Genomic DNA, 18301 nt, shown 5'->3' on the forward strand with positions numbered 1-18301 from the left:
CATCAGGAGCTGGGAATATTTCAACAGGTAGATGTGGTTCACACTGACAAAATGAAGCTTTGGTAACATGCCATTGTATCCCATTCACCAATCTCACTGAGTTTAAAGCGCACCCTGCGATCTGATTAAGATAAATAAGTTTAAGTGCGTATCTTTACCTTTTGGTTCTCTGACTTTTGGTGGAAACCTAACCTAACATGAAAATCAAACACTTGTGCTAGTGGTCACAAAAACTAGTAGTCACAAAATAAATATTGACAGTTCTACTGGTTAGTAGGTTCAAAGCTCTCTTTGTTAGATCTATTGTTTGGAAAATAACAGCTTGAGGCATTACTGTAAAACAATTCGTACCTGGATGTATCTAGAAGTCCAAATTTTGGAAGGCCATAGTTAGTGTTGTCAGACACAAAGCTGTGAAACAAGTCCATACAGTGGTAGGAATTGGTCACTTGCAGTCAATGAATACAGCTTTAGTTCTCCATTAAGCCACCAGTAGTAGCCTTGGTATAGACACCATCAACAGTACAACTATAGTACGATGGAAAGACAAGCAAACGTGAGCGATAGGAAAGGTGAATATGTCTGGATAAAGGAAGGAAACAGGAATGCTATTAAACACAGAGCCCTGGCTGAGATGTTTGGGATGAGGAAGAAGAGAAAGGCAGATGAGGATTCAGCGGAGGGAAATATTGAGGCAAGGGGCCACTGGGGAAGTAAGGTGGAGTTCCTCCTGGCAGTAGCCGGAAATGTTGTAGGCCTGGGCAATGTATGGAGGTTCCCCTACCTTTGTTATAAAAATGGTGGAGGTGAGTGCCCAAGATAATATGATGTAATACTTCACAAGCAGGGTTAAAGTTAGTCAGATGGTTTAAACTTTGGTTTGTTCTCGTTACAGAAAGTACTAAAGGGCTGTTAAATCTACTGTCATCATTCATTGATCTTGTGTAATGTCACCGAGGGTTACGATTAATAAATGTGACAGATATGAGTTAACTGAGTCAAGATTCCACATTTGATTTAATTCTGTTAAAATTCTGTAATCCCATGGAATGAATGGTCGACTTCTGTTTGACTTCTTCTGTGTGGACAGGTGCCTTCCTGGTGCCGTACCTGGTATTTGTGGTGACATGTGGCATGCCCTTGTTCCTGCTGGAGACAGCCATGGGCCAGTATACCCAGCAGGGGGGAATTACCTGCTGGAAGAGGCTATGCCCACTGGCAGAGGGTGAGCACCTTTACATCACTGTCAATGTCCACAATGGAGGACTTACTCCAGACACTCTTTGCTTTACAAATACCTTGTGTCCTAGTTATTACACTGTAGTTTGAAGGACCACATTTCAGACATGAGTTCTAGTTTTTTTAGCTTTAACATTGTATTCATTTATTTATATTGTTTCATTAGATATTATCACATTTAATTTGGATTTCTTTAGAAAATAGATTTTAAATCACAATAGGATATAAGCTAAGCTCAGAGTAAACTGTCACCAGAGCAGGATTCAGAATTCCAATGCACTTGTTGCAAATGACAAATATACTTGGAACTTGAACTTGAAACGTAAAACTTAAACTACAAATACACGCATAGCCAGAGATTTGTATTGAACCATACAGGCATGGGTTGTAACTTGTAACACTTTGCAGCATACAGCTGTATTGGAGAGCGCTTCTGTCTGTGAGTAGGTCAACAACTTCTCAGTCAGACTCCAGTAGAGTTTTTGTTCAGTTATTAAATGTCATATTAAACAGATGCAATGAGTTTCATATTGGCATTACAGTTTAGCTAGAGAAACCTTTCTGCCTGAGAATTTGTTCTCATTCTAGGGACACACGTCAACAAGCAATAGCTTCCAAAGAGTGTGAGGGACAAACAGACTAAAGATTAGGTGGCACAAAGTATGATGACATTGAAGTTTCAACCAGTTGTCAACTGTGATCAAGAGTCTACCACCTGAAGTGGCTTGGCTTCACCTTGGCTCATTTCTTTCCACCAGATTCAGATAAATTCCTTCCCGTTTTATTTTTAACTAAGCAAAGCCATAGTTCTATCATTTTTTTGTACACATTGACAAATGTGCTACTGTAGTCTGCTAATCCAGAGATAAATACAGTTAAGATGTTACTACAAGTGAGGTCAATGGGATTCATGTGTGAGCGTATAATGACACATTTATTTCTCAAAGATCTAAACTTCTTATTTTAGTGTGAGAGCTGGTTTATTATTTATCTTGTTTCTTGATGTCAAGCTTGTTTGCTTTGATACTTTCCTTTCCTGTAGTAGGATGTGAAGAAAATAAAATGTTTTTTCCAACATAGGAAGGAAGAAAATAGCCTAACATTGGATATCAGTTAGATTTTTCAGGCACATACATTCACACAGAAAATACATCTTACAAAAATACAAGCTTTTGCTAATCTTTCCTAGGTATTGGCTATGCTGGCCAGCTGATTCTCTTGTATAGCTGTATGTGCTATATTATCATCCTGGCCTGGGCTCTTCTGTACCTGCTCTTCTCCTTCAGTTCTCAGCTCCCCTGGGCCAGCTGTACTAATTACTGGAACACTGGTAAATGTGACAATGGTCAACCACTTAAACTCCCTGAAATGTCACTGTTTGTGAATGTGAGAACTGTCCGAGAGAAAATATACCTTTATACATTTTTTGCTTGATTAACCTCTCACACCATAATGTGCTATTCTATAAGTGTGCTGTAGTTTTAAGATTATACATTTTCTACCCAAAAATGTTATGGAAAACTGTCTACAAATCAAAATGGCCCCAATCTAAATGGAGGTTACCTGAAGTATCAATGCATCTGCTTTTATCGAAACAGATGACTGTGTGGATTTACGAAATATGTCCCTCAACTGGACGCATCAGGCCAACTCAACCTCTGCAGCCACAGAATTCTGGGAGTGAGTTGATCTAGAAGCATCTTCAACCAACCCAATATTATAATCTTCCTTTCATCTTAGCCAAATGCAGCAGTAATTTCCCAAAAGTAAGATTTTGTTGTTGTTGTCTTTGTTCAGACGGCGTGTGCTGGCTATCTCTGGGGGGATAGAAGAGGTGGGCAGTATCCGGTGGGATGTGACGCTGTGCCTTGTCATTATGTGGGTTGTCTGCTACTTCTGTGTCTGGAAAGGGGTCAAGTCTACAGGCAAGGTGTGTGTGTATGTGCATCAAACTGGTTAAAAAAAATTGAGTTACAGCATGATCTGTTATAATTAGCTCAATCTGACAAATTCACTACCAGCATGATACAATTCGTAATTTTCATCAGCAGGGATGAATAAACTAATTGGAAAACACTGGCTGGTATGTATTCTCTTGTCCTGTGATTGCATACTAACTCTGTCTCTCCAGGTGGTGTATTTCACAGCAACCTTCCCCTATGTGATGCTGTTGATCTTGCTGGTTCGTGGACTCACTCTGCCTGGTGCTCTACAGGGGGTTGTTTTCTACCTCTACCCCGAGCCCTCCCGGCTATCCGACCCTCAGGTATGTGGCAATCGGTGAACGACTTCCAGGTGCCAGGTCACATGATCAACACCAGGAACACCAACATCATAAAACATCACAGCAGGGAAGGCCTGTAAACATAAATGTGTTTTATTTGAGATTAAAACAACTTTTACAAACAAAATAATGAAGCTTGCATTGAAGAAAGTAAGGGAGATCATATATTTGTATGCTGTGCCTTAACTATAGGTGTGGATGGAGGCTGCTTCACAGGTCTTCTTCTCCTACAGTGTTGGGGTGGGCTCCTTAACTGTACTGGGCAGCTTCAACTCTTACAACAACAACTGCTACAAGTAAGTCCAAATTATGCTCAAAGTCAAGAGTCATGATGGTGGTAAAAACAAAAAATGGAGGGAAGTTAAAACCAACTGATTGTTTGAGCAATTCAGAAAATATTGTTTGAGATGACTTGTGAGGTGACTTGTTTGAGAGACAACTTGAATGTTGTTTACATGGACATTTTGTATTCAGGTTAAGTGGGAGTAAGTGATAGCTTTTTGTTTTCAGAGACTGCCTGTGGCTTTGCTTGCTGAACAGTTGTACAAGTATTGTGGCTGGCTTCGCGGTCTTCTCTGTATTGGGCTTCATGGCTCATGAACAGGGTGCCCCTATTGAAAAAGTGGCAGAATCCGGTAAGACAGCAATACTTCGGTAAAGGAACCAATTGAAGGAACTTAAAAACCAAAAAAACGTGTAGATCAATTAAGTAGATATAAATCAAATGCTGGGAAATAATATTATCTTCTATTCCTTAATATTGGTTTCAGGGCCTGGCCTGGCATTTATAGCATATCCTCAGGCTATAGCCATGATGCCCCTGCCACAGCTATGGGCAGTCTGCTTTTTTATCATGATCATACTTCTTGGTGTGGATACACAGGTATGACTCACAAACATCCAGCACACTTCATTCTAAACAAAATCAAACCATAATATGTTTAACACTGAGCGAGAAAATGCCATCCCTATACTGTGGCCTAGGTTAGCTACAGCATGGTCATTACTTCCTTCTCCTCTCAGTTTGTTGCCATGGAGGTAGTGATGACGTCAGTCACAGACGTGTTTCCCAAGATTTTGCGCAGGGTTGGACGCAGGGAGCTCTTCCTCCTCCTCTTCTGCCTCACCTGCTTCTTATTACAACTCATCATGGTCACAGAGGTGTGTGTTTGTAGAGAGAGAGATCGATGGTGCTTTCAAGTTATTTTAAAGGCAACAGTGCGGAGCTTATATTCAGTTTTTAGCACATATCCTGTAAATAAGGAAATCCCACTTAATAAGAACAAGAGGGATGTTGTTTTACTGTTGTGAGTCTTTAAATACCTTGACCCTTGTTTCAGGGGGGGATGTACGTGTTCCAGCTGTTTGACTACTACGCCTGTAATGGAACATGCCTGCTCTTTCTTTCTGTGTTTGAGTCTCTAGCTTTGGGATGGCTATTTGGTAAGTCTCTGAGGTCAATGCTGCAGAATGAAAAAGGTGGTCATAAGCTTTTGGTCATCTGCTTTGAAAAGCTGTGAAGAATGCATTTGGTCTGAGTGGAGTATGCACTTGTCGCAATGAATTTGGTAAGAATAAGTAAAGTTATGGGATGTATGGATGGGTAAAACTCGGTGTTAAAGCACTTGACCGCATGTTAAAGATGTTGCAATTTCAAATTTCCCCTTGTACTTCACTTCGGATACATAGGCAAAATTAACCATTGTACAGGTTTGCCAAATGACAAGGAAAACAAGGTATCAAATGCCATGACATTGCTGTCTGCCTGTACATTCCACAAATAACTAACTAACTAACTGACGGACTTACCAGGGGCAGAACAGATGTGTGATATTATCAAAAACATGACAGGAGTGAGACCTAACATCATCTTCAAGTTCTGCTGGCTCTATCTCACCCCACTGGTCTCACTAGTAAGTACATTTTGTAGCTTCAATTAGAAATAATGCAAATATTTTATAATTACTGTTAATATAAATAATGAAACATTTAAAGATATTATGTGACATTTATTGGTATGAACATTTAAAGCTTACTTGAGCAAAATAAAGTTTAACATGCCACCACCAAGTTCACCACAGCCCCACAAGGAGTCAGGAAAGGAATGACATCAGTAGGGGACAGCAACATGACAGAAAGAACCTGTTGTGTTGGATCAAAGCATACATGCTGACATATCACCTATCTTCCAGGTGTCATTCATCTGCTCTTTGGTGGAGTACCAGCCCCTGACCTTCAACCGCTGGTATGTGTACCCAGCCTGGGTATATGTGACTGGCTGGCTGCTAGCCCTCTCCTCCATCCTGATAGTGCCTGGGTGGGCTCTGTTCCGGCTTGGGACTGGCCCTGGGTCCCTCCGAGAGGTAGGAAACAGGAGGGGCATACTCTGGGGAACTCAAGAGGTTTGTTGCCATGGTCATTTGGTGATTGCTGGTTTACAGGCAAGGTCTATGTAAACAAGCTTGTATTTTTGTTTTCAGGAAATAGCAGTACGCAAAGGACAACTTTCCAGAGACAGTTTTTGACTATAGCTGCATGTCGTAGAACCATTCAGTTATCCTGAATGAAATGTTTTCATAATTATAAGAATAATTATTTTGATAAGAACAATGACAACAATGCAATACATGGTGATCATTCTCGCTTTTACACCCCAGCGTTTCTTTCACCTGTGTCAACCTGACCATGATCTCCCAGTGACCTGGAAGAAGAAGGCTGGGCTCGAGAAAATGACTCTCGGAGCTGAGAAGGGCATCTTTATTGGGAGCACGGACATCTGAAGTTCACAAACAATTATCAGAACTGATGATAAAATTATGATTTATCTGGACCGCCTATACTACAGTTTCTTAATTGATTATATCTGTCTCTCTGTCCACCAAGGCCTACAACACAAATTCTTAGCTCATACTTCACATAATGTTTTCTACTTGGCTCTCTCCCCCTGCAGTTTCCATGGCAGTGACATTGCATGGCAACTAATCAACAGGTGTATAAAATACAATATCATCATCTACATTAATAATGTTTGCACGTAGATAACACATTTTTTGTTTTTATTTGTTTGAGAGAAAAAAAGACTGTAATAGCAAAATAAATACTTGGTTGACCATAGCTGCTTTATTATCTCTTGAAGTCATGTATAATTATGAGCATTGGCAGAGCTATACCTAAGATGTAAATCAAAGCTCATAAAAACATGAGAAAGACAAACTCGTAAGATAATACTTGAATCAAATCTACAAACATTATTGTAGTAAAAAAGTATTTTATGCCACTAGGACCTCTCCTCACTCTGAGCTGTGTTTGACAGCAGCCAGTAGCCTGTGGATAGTGGTCTTTAAGCATCAACAAGCATCAATGTATTACAATATACAATCAATTTGACATAGTTGAACTGAGTCTGTAGAAGTAAACAGTTGTTCTGTTTTGTATTAAGTGCATTTTTAAGATACTGCCTTAAAAGTCATACTTATGAAGTCAGATGGGAAATAGTTATACTTATGAAGTAATGCACATTGTCTCCCAATCTGGCTCTACATTTCCACTCTCACATTTTATGATAAACAATATTTAAAAGTGAAAGATTCTGATGCAGTATTACAGGTCTGGAATTGAGAAAAGGCAACAAGAAACTGCTAAACGTCACCAAATACGTTAAGGCTAGAACTTTTTAGTCTGTTCCCTGACTAAAGCAGAAATATACAGCTTGAAACATGTGCAGTCTATCAGTTTCCAAGTTAAAAAGATTCAAATGCCATCAAACCTTTCCCTTTTTACCTTCCATTTGAGCTTCAAGTTTTTTCAAGCAGACCAAAACAACCCTGTAACTTGTTCCATGGAGGTGTGAAGAGGAAGGGGTGGGGATAACAAGCATTTTTAGGACCCTCATGCCAACAGGAGGCTGTTTTAACTTCAGTCTTTAACAAAGAATATTGAATACAAATTATAGAACATTAATTCAAATATCAGAGCACCGAAAATGAATCTCCTTCCATGGGCTCCTCCTCTAACAGCGACTGGATTAAGAAAAATACTAAGAAAAATGTCATCTATATTTACATTTACATTTAGTCATTTAGTCATTTAGCAGACGCTCTTATCCAGAGCGACTTACAGTAAGTACAGGGACATTCTCCCCGAGGCAAGTAGGGTGAAGTGCCTTGCCCAAGGACACAACGTCATCTGGCACGGCCGGGAATCGAACTGGCAACCTTCTGATTACAAGCCCGCTTCCCTAACCGCTCAGCCACCTGACACCCTATATGTATTATGAAGACAGTATTTTATTTCCAAGGGTCTTATCAACAAAATTGGAGTGAATGCTAAGCAAAAGCCAAGAAATGCATGTGGAACCCTATTCTATTCAAAACAGCAGAGGGGCTCTCAATCTCTTAGCCAGCTTCTGATTGCCCTCTCCCTGTGCGTACCCTAGAGAACACCCCAATGAGTGGAGCTGTCTGGGGGAATGAAGGTGAAGTTCACTGAGGGTGTGGCACTGGGTTTGTACTCATTTCCCTGCTCAGAGTGAGGAAGGGCAGCTGTCCCATTGCGCATACAATTTTGTGACATTGGATAGTTCTGGGATGGCTCTTGCACTGAGACGATAGGAAACGACAATTGTGCATGGGAACCATTGAGAGTCTGTGTGGTGTTGACCCCAACTGTACCTCTAGAGTCAGGATCAATAGCATTTACTGGATAATGAAGTGCTTCCACTTTGTCCAGGAACTTGAGAGTGGGGTAGACACCTGACTCTTCCATCGTCTGGTGCAGGCTTTCCAAGGTAACGCCTCGTCTGCTCTCATTGTTGCCGCTGGCAGCCTGACACAGCAGCTGAGTGTGTTGACGCAGCTGGGCGATGTCTCGTTCGGTGGCGTTGCTTTGGCTCAGCAGGTCCTTGCTGCGTAGGGTGATGTCCAAAAGGCCTGATTGGCTTAGGATCTCCAGCGTGTTGTGGAAACGGCGATGGTGTGCATTTAAGAGGCCGTTGTGGGGCCCCCTAGTGGCTGAAAGTGGTGAAGAACTGTTGGAGGACGAGGAAATAGTGGAGAGTTCCGAACAGGAGACAGAGGGCCAGCCCCGGCTTGAAGAGACTGTGGAGGGGCTGGAGGGAGGGTAAGCAATAGGTCGTGACTGCAAACTTTGGGCTCTGGAATCAGACTGCTTGTGAGGGTGTTGCTTGGGCATTTGCAAGTCAATGGTGGTGGTGGACACCTCGTCTCCCTTATCATCTGTACATATCCTCTTGCTCAGGCTCTGACCCTCACTATCAGTCACTTTCTCCAGGCCGGTTGGGGGCTTGTCGCGGAGCTTCTTGCTAGGGTGCGGAGCGATGCGACTGTAAGAGTTCAGTATGGGCAAGAACTCGCCTTTGGTTTTCTTATTGGTCCTGCGAGACGGCGGCTTGCGGAGTTTAGTGGAGGATGGCGAAGGAAAGGACATGCTGGGCGGCTGCAGGAGGATCACATGGGTGGGGCCGGTGGGGCCGGAGGAATTGGCTCCTCCTGTGTTGCTCCATGTCAGCTGACTCTGGATGAGGTGATCACTGCCATGATGAACTGGTTCAGGCTGGGAGTAAAAAGTGATACAGAGAGGAATACAGAGAAAAAAATATGCAAAATGCAATATGGGAAACAGATTCTATATAAAACTGAGCATGGAAATCTTGATAATTACACATCAAGACTATTACTGTATCTTATGACCATTTATCTACTTTATTTGAGTAGAGACACTCCACTGTTCTAACTGTTTAACCTACTACAACCTCCAGGAAAATGTCAACCGGTCATTCAAAAGATTGTGAGAAACTTCAATGAAATAAAAAGGTCAGGTCCCATGGTGCAGTCTACAACATTCCTCAAAAGCTGTCATTCTGACCTTCTCCTGACGTTTGTCACACATCCCACTCTCATTTTGTGAATAATTCACCATGTGCTTTCTTCTCCCTCCCTCTCACTCCGACTGCTTCTCACCTATCATCTTCAGCCTTACCCTCCACCTTTCCTGCCTCCACTCCACTCCTACTTTCATTTCAACACATCCTTTCTTCCAATTTCCCATGGTTTTTATACATCCTTGTGAGCCTCCGGTTTGTGATTGAATGACCCTCTCCACATCTGTTTTCTTTAACTCTGCTAAATGTCAAGTTGGCCATTCTTAAATTAACTGTACACTGATCACAGGCTCTTCAAGACCACCCTAAGCAAACAAAATGTACACTGAGATAAAAAAAAAATGAAAAGTGCTAGTACAGTAATGCATCAATATTTGCAACCAGAACAAATAATAAGGTGTCTACTAACACTTCCATCAGTTTTCCTCATAGAATTTACAATTTAAATAATACTTTGATGTGATATCCCCTGGGACTCAAGAGTACTGGGATTAAATATATCATTGTGTTCTTGCTTTGTTCGACAATTTAATCTTCCACCCTGTTGCTTACCTTTTTTAACACAACATTCTTAAGGACGTAGACGGGGGTGAGCTCACTGGTCCCCTGGCCCTGCATGGTGCTGCCCTGGTGGACGGGGTTGACAGTCCCCTGGCCCTGCATGGTGCTGCCCTGCTGGAGGGGCTTGACAGTCCCCTGGCCCTGCATGGTGCTGCCCTGCTGGAGGGGCTTGACAGTCCCCTGGCCCTGCATGGTGCTGCCCTGGTGGAGGGGCTTGACAGTCCCCTGGCCCTGCATGGTGCTGCCCTGCTGGAGGGGCTTGACAGGCCCCTGGCCCTGCAGAGTGTCCATGCCCTGAGGTTCACTCACACTGCTGCACTGGTCATCCCCCTCCATTTGCTGCCAGTCAGACCCATTATCTGGGGGTTAAGAGGAACACAGTTTTGACAGCAACTGACTATTGGACGTGTCATATGTACGTGTGAGGTTATTTTAGCAAGGGATTTAACAAACACTTTTAAGATTCTGTGAGTAATGAATGTGCCACAGGGATTGTATGAGTAAGAAGGTGACTGTTGCATATGTATTTCTCCCACTTACCAGAATATCCAGAATCCTTTTCTGAGCTGTAGTGTAATTCTTGTTGGTGGGACCGGTCCGTGTCTGCAGGGCCCTGTGAGGCTAAAGGTTTTGCCTTAGAAGTCTTGCTGGATGAGCGAGGTGCTCTTTCACTCAGGCAAGAATGCTCCTTAGGCATACTGGCTGGTGGGAACAAAGCATAAAGAAGAAATTCAAATTTGAAGAGAATGTTAATGAATCATGACTTATACTTAAAAAATATGAAAAGATACATAGGAATGAATTACTGTGTGTGATTAGTATTCCTGATATTTTCAGATTCTTAAGTGTTGTATTTCAGGTTATTTCATCAATACTACCAGTCTGAATGAATTGAAACAGAGATATAAATAGTGTAGAAAACACTTTTACAATAATGCCCTGACTAATTCTTATAAGGTCTAACAACAAAATATTGACTCATTAAGAATTACTTCTCATTGAATATTACACGTCCTATAATGTAATGTGTGCTTATCTAGGAGAGACACAATGCATCGATCTACCGTACATTTTGTTTGACCAAAGGACGTTATGTAGCTGTTCTGCTGTGGGAGTGTGCCTACAGCCTTCGCTCCACCTCTACATGTGCTCTCCACTTAGCTCCTCCTCCAACCATCTTTTCCATGCATCTCTCACAACTCACTCTGACCTCTGTTTTTTTTTACTTCTCCATAACGTCACAGATGTTGTGTGTGAAGTGGTTTACACAAACAGGCACACACTTTCTACAAACCTTTTCTACTTTCTCTATGCCACAATATAATTCTCAAAGACACACCGTTGGAAATTGAATTAGGCCACCAAACATATTCAAAATGCCAGTGCAATGACTTACTTCTGTTCAAGTTTGATTACATTTAGAGATGCTCCATCACACATACTGTATGTGAGAAACGTTTTTGACTCTCACGTGGTCAGACTGCTGTCTGTCGGGTTGACATGGGTTATTCTCACACCACACTACAAGGTTGTGAGACAGATGTTGACGTTTAGGTTGACGTCAACTCAGTGACTCCTTGGGAGTTTGACTGGCAACCCACCAGTAACACTACGCCTATTTTAGTTTTTTTTATTGGCAACAAAATTTGAGTTAAACATACATTTCCCAGCACACAAATGATTATTTTAATAAGGATAAAAGTGAGAGGACTATCACGCGCTGTAACGAAAGTCTAGCACGACACAAAATACCTTATTGCCATGCGAAATGTATTTCCTAGTTATTTTATAAAGAGTTTGTTTTCAGTCCAACTCATCATACACTGGCAGATACAAGACCGATACAATCTCCATTTGCCTGTTGTCTGACATATTTTAGTACATTAATGCCCCTAATCAAATTGCCCCTCTAGGATTTAAAGTTTGTATTGAATTGTATTGTAAGGAACTGCTGATGTACGTAGTTCAGCTCTTCTGGTTCTACCCATTGCAATTATTTGCTTTCACAATGTATGCTTCATGTTTTGGCTACCCGAAATGTTTTGGGGCTATCTCGATGTTTATGATCATTGACCTATGCACTTTTTGTAAAGCTCTTTCTTGTAAGTCGCTTTGGATAAAAGAGTCTGCTAAATGAATAAATGTAAATGCATGAGACTTCCGCAGAGACTTGTGGCACGTATTTATTATCTTTCATACTCAGTCTACTGTATCAAAACGTTGGAGACAAAAAAACTGTAGAACAACGAAACATGTTTTGAGCTATTGAGCAGATTTTTATTTATTTTTTACGTTGAGGCTATTTTTGCCTTTACTTGTTTGTATGTAACCAGAGACGAACGTGCAGCACCAGGCAACTCGTGCGCTGTCAAACCCCTCCCCTAATCTCACTGTTACATAAACGTATCAAGGTACTCTTCCTCAGGCTCTGACTGCATGGGCTCGTAAACAAGCTGATAGCCAAAGAAGTAACAAAGAAATAGAATATACGATTTGTCTAGAATGGTACAGAGTTAAGACAAACAGCGGACAAAAGATCAAGGCCACTTTGTAAACAGTATTGATGTAGCCTAACTGACAGCTTACCTTCAATAGCAATTTCACCAACTTTCAAAACAAGTTCTGGTTCAATGGCCGTCAATGGCACAGTGGTCACTCCATGGTATAATGCATCTAAGATCCCTTTTCCATCTCTCTGGATGTTCACCACTCGATTTCCAAATGTATTCGCATTTTATTGAGAAAAACCTGGCTCAGTTCACTGGGCTATACTAGCAAGGTAACAGCTGCACGAATATGAATCATACTGATACTGTGCCTCCCTATAAAAAGAATGACATGACTTTGTTTCCGATAAGATCGTGAAATACTCCTTGTCCAGCCCCAAACCGGGAGCACAACGCCAGTTTGTCCAATCCTGAGTGAGGGCACGTGTAGGGGGAGGGACCGCATGGCTTTGGCATGGGAACCGGTTTAAAGGGAGAATAGAATGCAACCAAATAAAGTTAGTAGACAAATACAAAAAAAAAAATCGTAGTAGGCTAGATGTCGTAACGGCATACACATAAGACACAATAGTTAGTCACATAAGTCAAATAGTAGCCTGTGCCATTCCTAATAATCCACGAATACGAAATGGGCATAAAGGAGTGAAATATAACTTGTTACATTTCAATCTGTGTTTGGAAGCAATTTGACAATGATACATTACTGCAACCTTTGTCAGTCAGCTGCCAGTCTCCCAACACATGGGAAAATGTTTCCAGTGCATTTCAACCAATCAACGGCGCGAGCGCATGTGAGCGGGCCGACTCAAGGGAGGGGTCTAAGCAAAAGAACACATGTAGCAGCGAAAGCGCTCATGCCGAGAATGAAACCTGGCATGAATTGCTAGTCGTCGATAAGTGTTAAAACTACCTAAACGCTCCAATTACAAAGTGCTCCCAACCATAGAACAGATGGCCATAATGGCACAATTTAATTGTTTTCGTGCAATTTAATAGGCAAGAAACACCACAAAACGTTTAGCAACATACATTAACTTTTTATTTTTACATTAAAAATGTAGATTACTTTTACATAGAGCGCTCACATTTAAATGACAAGGGTAAAAAATGACAACCAACCCCATCCAAAACCATCAACTGCCTAATAAGAACATACCGACAGTTTGCATCTGTATTGCCAGCCAGCCAAGCTCAGGTGCCCAGTCCAGCCAATCACAGTTTGACTGAACAGCCCTAATTTTTTCCTCACTCCCTTCTCTGTGCCTTATGTACTCCTGTGATCCTGCATCAACAGGCCAGGCAAAAGTTCATTATGAACAGATTGAAAGAGTCCTGACACTCAAGTCTTATCCTTCAAACTCAACCTTTCTCCCTTAAAGAACAGCAGGCGTCATGCATGTTCAGAGAACAGCCCCAGCAGACTGGGGCCACTCTGCAGAGCAGGGTGGCTGCTGACATGCATGGTCTCTGCAGTGGAGAATTTGATGAAGGTGGCACGCGTTTCTCTGCTATGGGCACGGGCTGCAGCCCTTGCCTGGATGTGCATGATCTTCAGGAGGGTGGTCTCACTTGGAAAAAAGAGGGAAGGGTCCAAGTAATTGGACAAAATCATTCAACTCGCAGGATAGGTAAACGTCAACAACAACCTCTGACGGGGACAAAAACCCACAACGTATCAATGGGGGAAAGAAATTATGTATTTTGTGTTGAAGTGTTAACTAACCAAAGCGTTTCTGGATTTTTCTGACAAACTGTCGTCAAGTGTGCTCATTTAAGACTCATCACTCAAACCCTTACACACCTGCCCATGTTTATACTGGAGGCAATGCACCAGGCAGTCTCTCCTTCTGGGGTGGGGGGTTCTTGCAGTACTCTGCGGGCTAGACAGAGGGAAGCACCTGCCAACTGGGCAGGCAGGAACACCACGCACTGGCCCTCCAGCAGAGAGAGCTCCAGCAGGTAACGGGCCATGCAAACCACCTAGGATAACAGAGGTACAGTTACAATTCAAGTTCAGATTTATTATTTGAATTTGTTTTATCTGCAAGATAACTCACCTTGGTGCAACAGCGGGCAACAGAGGCTGTGAGTAGGAGGAAGTGCAGAGGGGGGCAGTGAGACAGGTCAAACCTGAGCTCACAGAGGACACGACGCTCCATACGCAGCAGCTGTCGCTTGGTGTAGCTGTTCTCCATGAGGTAACACAGCTCTGACACCTGAAGTGGTGAACACCCAACAGCTGGATGAACTAGGACTAGGCTTAGTTGGAGGATACAACCGACATCTAAATGGTATACAACATCCTTTCGTCATCCACTGTAGCCAATAGCATTTTAGACGAGGGCACAGGGTCACATCTTAATGATTTAGAAAAAGAGGCTTCAAACAACACTTTCATTCTACCAAGGATAGCTCAAAGAATCATCCTCAAGCTAAGAGAATCTAGACTCATCAGCACCCATCACAATGTAGAAAAAGTATTAAACTAATTCAAATGGTCTTCCATAAAATACCTCAGGTAGAAGACTCTCCTCCTTCTTGCCTGCTAGGAAGAGGCAGACCAGACCCAAGAGCTGCAGGTTGGAAGTGGATACCTTCATCTGGCGGAGGGCACGGTTGAGGAGGTGTATGGATAGGTAGAGGGTCTCCTCTGAGAAGTGGAACACGTCCTGGACAGACCGGAGAACGAAAACATCCTGACTCTTGTAAGAGTCCTTCTGTCTTCAAACAGGGCAGCTTACTTTTAGTTTCACAAATTAGTGATCTAGTGTAAGACCTCAAGTTGACATATATAGCTGCCTACCACAGCAACGCCACATTTTCCTTTATAAAGCGAAAAGCAGACCACTCACATGCACCTGGATGAGCCAGTCTACCAGGATGGCACGGGTGTTGTCCGTGAAAGGTTGGGGGAGGTCTGCGCTGGGGAATGTGTAGCGCAGTTGACTTCGCTGGAAATGGACAGTAAAGACTTAATGAGAACACTTTTACACACACACCAAAAATATCCAGCTGGGTCTCCATAAGAAATTCTTGCAATACTCCAAAGTGCACAAACTAGTACATTCTTCTCACCTCTCGATAAAAAGTGGCAATGCTATTGCTTTGAAAATTATGACTAGTGACCTCATCTTTAACCGACTGCAATATAGAGCAGCTTCAAAGGAGCTAATGTGCAGACTTGGCAAGGGTTACAGCTGCTTACCATCATGTCAGAAAAGATGTCCCAGGCATAGGACTTGTCATAGATAAGGCCCAACTTCACCATGGCCTGCTCAATCTCACAGCGCAGCAGCCCAGGAACCAGTGCTCGCAGGCTGTGAAGGCCCTGGAGGCCATGCAGGTACACCAGCACAGCCTCCGCGGCACACCCATCTGGGACAAACAAGGAGGAGCCTGCCATTACCATTTGTATTTTGTGTGTGAAATCTATGCAAATGAGGACCCCACATACCAACAAAATCAATAAGATAAATCTGATAATCAATTTTGCCAACCATGTACTGGAAACACATGCAGGGGATGAGGATTAACCTGAGCGGGTGAGGCTGTCATCCTCATGATAGCCTATGATGATGCCATCGTCTGTCGACACAGGTAACCTTTTTTCCTGAAGACCACACACAAAGCAAATTGATACAACATAAAAAGACTTCAATCAACAGCAAACCATCGGGACACATGGACTCCATTACACATAAGCATACGTGAGAAGATCAGTATGTAAGCCATCACAGCTTGAATAAACTGACAGTGGAGGAGGAAATGGAAGGGGGAGAAAGCCAGACGGAGGCAGAAGTTGAGGGGGCGTACCCATCTGTGCTGTGGCTCACTCTTACAGTGGGACCCCCTGGGCTCCTCTCCTTCCTGCTGCTGGTGCTGCTGGCAGCGTTGTTTGGGTGGACATGCATTGGCCCAAGTTCTCAGTGGGGCACGCCTCTCCTCCGCCTGAAAATAGGACAGTAAACATCGAACCAGACATAACAGAACTCATCCATTCCTAATCAAGCCAAATGGCTCCAGCTTACTTCCTTCAATGTTGTTGGAAATAAGAACATAACTTAGCATCATGTCCAAGCTCAACAAAATGAAATTATATACAGTAACTTTGTCAACAATTATCCTGTTATGCATAGTTGGAACCTATAAGAATACTTTAAATTGACTTAAACAGCGGGCGATTTAAACTGGTGGAAGGCCAACACCTGCAGGCGTTTTCAAGTTCAGGCTTCGAAAACGTATTGGTACACTGCATGCCACCATCAAAACAGCTCACCTTCTTGTGTAAGTCCAACAGAAGCATTGAATCGCAGAATGTTCGAAGCCGGCGAGTTTACCAGACAGGCTCTGCAGCTACTTATCCACGAGGAACGACGGCTCAGAGATTTGAGAAGTCGCCATTAGTGTTTAAATGTCAGCAAATAAACACACGTGGTTGACTAATTGGGGTGTGGGAAAAATGCATTAAAAGTGGCTAACCAAACGGAGGGACAGTAATGAGATACGATATCTCCACCAAAACTGGTACACTTCAGAACGCCCTCTTATTCTTAAATTTACTTAGCCTTCTGACACCATGGACACCATTTGTGTCCACTCTAGCGTACAATAGTTTAGGGTTGGTAACTTTGGACCAAGCCACTTAAACTTGCTTTCTAATATTAAGAGGTTTGATCAAGCATGGGGGTATGACCATGTCAACAATTCTCATTTCAAAAGCTCACATTATTTTCTGAAAAAGAAAATACGCATGTCAACGTGTAAATATACTATAATTGTAAGCAGTGGATATGCTGAATGTTTTCAGAGCAGTGTAATGTTTTCCTCATTAATTATTATTATTTTTTGTTTGTTTCTTGTTGTGAACAACGAGAAAGGATCAACTTTTTGTTTAACCAGCTTTATGCAGTGTACATGGTTCACAGTGAGGCAAAGATTAGTTAAAAACAGAACCATGGAAGAGTCAGGCATTTAAGTACAAGAGGCAACGATTGAGGCAAAATAGCAAATTGACAGCTCAGAGGAAGAGGGCGTCAACCAGTGGCGGAATCGGGCTTTTCGAAGGGCAATTTATTTTGTTTTTTTTATTCAAAAAAGAATTAAAGGGCACCCACTGCACAACATGGGGCCCCACCGGCGTAACAATGGGAATTTGTATTTGGCTTTGTTGTAGCCTACCATCTTTGGCAATTATTTACTTTGTATTTTACTATCAAATACAGTTAACCTAACCTAAGGGGTAACTTATCGACCCCATGGAAAAACACACCATTTGGGGCACTGTCTTGTAGGGGCAGCACCCTTTTCCATTGGAAGGAAGGGCACCCATAGGAAACAATCAAATTTAGACCATTGTAAGGGCACCTTATAGGGCACTGCATCAAGTTTTCACCACTGGAAGGGCACTCGTTAAGACATTTTATCAAATTGCTAGAGGGCACATCATAATGTATTACATGAAGAGGCACCCTAGAGGGCACTCAACCAATTTTACCATGTGAATAGCAGCCAATAGGGCGCTTGTTCTAGTTTTTGCCACTCTTGAGGGCACTTTAGCAACACCTTTTCAACCATGGGGGCACCAGGGGGCGCTGTCAATACAAATCTGAATGAGCTTAAGGTGTCAACAGGATACAAAACAGATCAACAAATAACCACAACAGAGACTAAGTTTAATTCAGTAAAACTCTTTACTGGCGCAAAGTCATTGCAAATATTTTAGGCTACAATACATACTGTAGCAGGCATAACCTGCTACTTAGTAAAGTCTTGCAGGAGGCTGAAACTGTCTACCAGGACATAGCCTTCCCC

General features: G+C 42.5%; 3 protein-coding genes across 4 annotated transcripts; 1 reads left to right on the forward strand and 2 right to left on the reverse strand.

Moving 5' to 3' along the window:
- The first annotated feature begins 652 nt into the window (after window positions 1-652).
- LOC136951443 (sodium- and chloride-dependent GABA transporter 2-like) lies at window positions 653-7311 on the forward strand. The gene is made up of 14 exons (XM_067245832.1): window positions 653-806; window positions 1091-1225; window positions 2429-2569; window positions 2838-2919; window positions 3037-3169; window positions 3371-3505; window positions 3716-3819; window positions 4034-4158; window positions 4294-4406; window positions 4547-4684; window positions 4864-4966; window positions 5336-5436; window positions 5716-5886; window positions 6181-7311. Exons 2-14 carry the CDS (start codon window positions 1135-1137, stop codon window positions 6301-6303), a joined length of 1560 nt encoding a protein of 519 aa, XP_067101933.1. The 5' UTR covers window positions 653-806; window positions 1091-1134; the 3' UTR covers window positions 6304-7311.
- A 449-nt stretch (window positions 7312-7760) lies between these two features.
- si:ch211-132b12.7 (uncharacterized protein LOC564531 homolog) lies at window positions 7761-12778 on the reverse strand. 2 transcript variants are annotated; one of them, XM_067246705.1, is made up of 4 exons: window positions 12570-12778; window positions 10524-10681; window positions 9975-10342; window positions 7761-9094 (listed from the first exon to the last, which is right to left on the reverse strand). In XM_067246705.1, the coding sequence occupies exons 2-4, from the start codon at window positions 10678-10680 to the stop codon at window positions 7955-7957; spliced, it is 1665 nt and encodes a 554-aa protein (XP_067102806.1). In that variant the 5' UTR covers window position 10681; window positions 12570-12778; the 3' UTR covers window positions 7761-7954. The 2 variants fall into 2 exon arrangements, with proteins under 2 accessions (XP_067102806.1, XP_067102805.1); XM_067246704.1 differs by having other exon boundaries at window positions 10524-10685.
- Window positions 12779-13530: 752 nt separating this feature from the next.
- On the reverse strand, window positions 13531-16822 carry ccnp (cyclin P). Its single transcript, XM_067246863.1, has 9 exons — window positions 16767-16822; window positions 16304-16438; window positions 16025-16100; window positions 15696-15865; window positions 15343-15441; window positions 15004-15159; window positions 14548-14706; window positions 14292-14470; window positions 13531-14058 (listed from the first exon to the last, which is right to left on the reverse strand). Exons 1-9 carry the CDS (start codon window positions 16791-16793, stop codon window positions 13881-13883), a joined length of 1179 nt encoding a protein of 392 aa, XP_067102964.1. The 5' UTR covers window positions 16794-16822; the 3' UTR covers window positions 13531-13880.
- Window positions 16823-18301: the final 1479 nt, after the last annotated feature.

Source organism: Osmerus mordax, chromosome 11, assembly GCF_038355195.1.
Source record: "Osmerus mordax isolate fOsmMor3 chromosome 11, fOsmMor3.pri, whole genome shotgun sequence".
In the NCBI taxonomy this organism is placed as follows: domain Eukaryota; kingdom Metazoa; phylum Chordata; class Actinopteri; order Osmeriformes; family Osmeridae; genus Osmerus; species Osmerus mordax.

Excerpts from the sequence above, each read along its gene's own strand:
- ccnp (XM_067246863.1), bottom strand. The coding sequence starts at position 16,793 with ATGCTTCTGTTGGACTTACACAAGAAG. Across the intron at positions 15,866-16,024 it reads TGACAGCCTCACCCGCTCAG|ATGGGTGTGCCGCGGAGGCT; the intron begins GTTAATCCTCAT and ends TGTTTGTCCCAG. Across the intron at positions 15,442-15,695 it reads ACATCTTTTCTGACATGATG|CGAAGTCAACTGCGCTACAC; the intron begins GTAAGCAGCTGT and ends GTCCATTTCCAG.
- LOC136951443 (XM_067245832.1), top strand. The coding sequence starts at position 1,135 with ATGCCCTTGTTCCTGCTGGAGACAGCCATGGGCCAGTATACCCAGCAG. Across the intron at positions 3,170-3,370 it reads GGGTCAAGTCTACAGGCAAG|GTGGTGTATTTCACAGCAAC; the intron begins GTGTGTGTGTAT and ends CTGTCTCTCCAG. Across the intron at positions 4,967-5,335 it reads AGCTTTGGGATGGCTATTTG|GGGCAGAACAGATGTGTGAT; the intron begins GTAAGTCTCTGA and ends CGGACTTACCAG.
- si:ch211-132b12.7 (XM_067246705.1), bottom strand. The coding sequence starts at position 10,680 with ATGCCTAAGGAGCATTCTTGCCTGAGTGAAAGAGCACCTCGCTCATCC. Across the intron at positions 10,343-10,523 it reads AAAGGATTCTGGATATTCTG|ATAATGGGTCTGACTGGCAG; the intron begins GTAAGTGGGAGA and ends CTTAACCCCCAG. Across the intron at positions 9,095-9,974 it reads AGAATGTTGTGTTAAAAAAG|CCTGAACCAGTTCATCATGG; the intron begins GTAAGCAACAGG and ends TTTTACTCCCAG.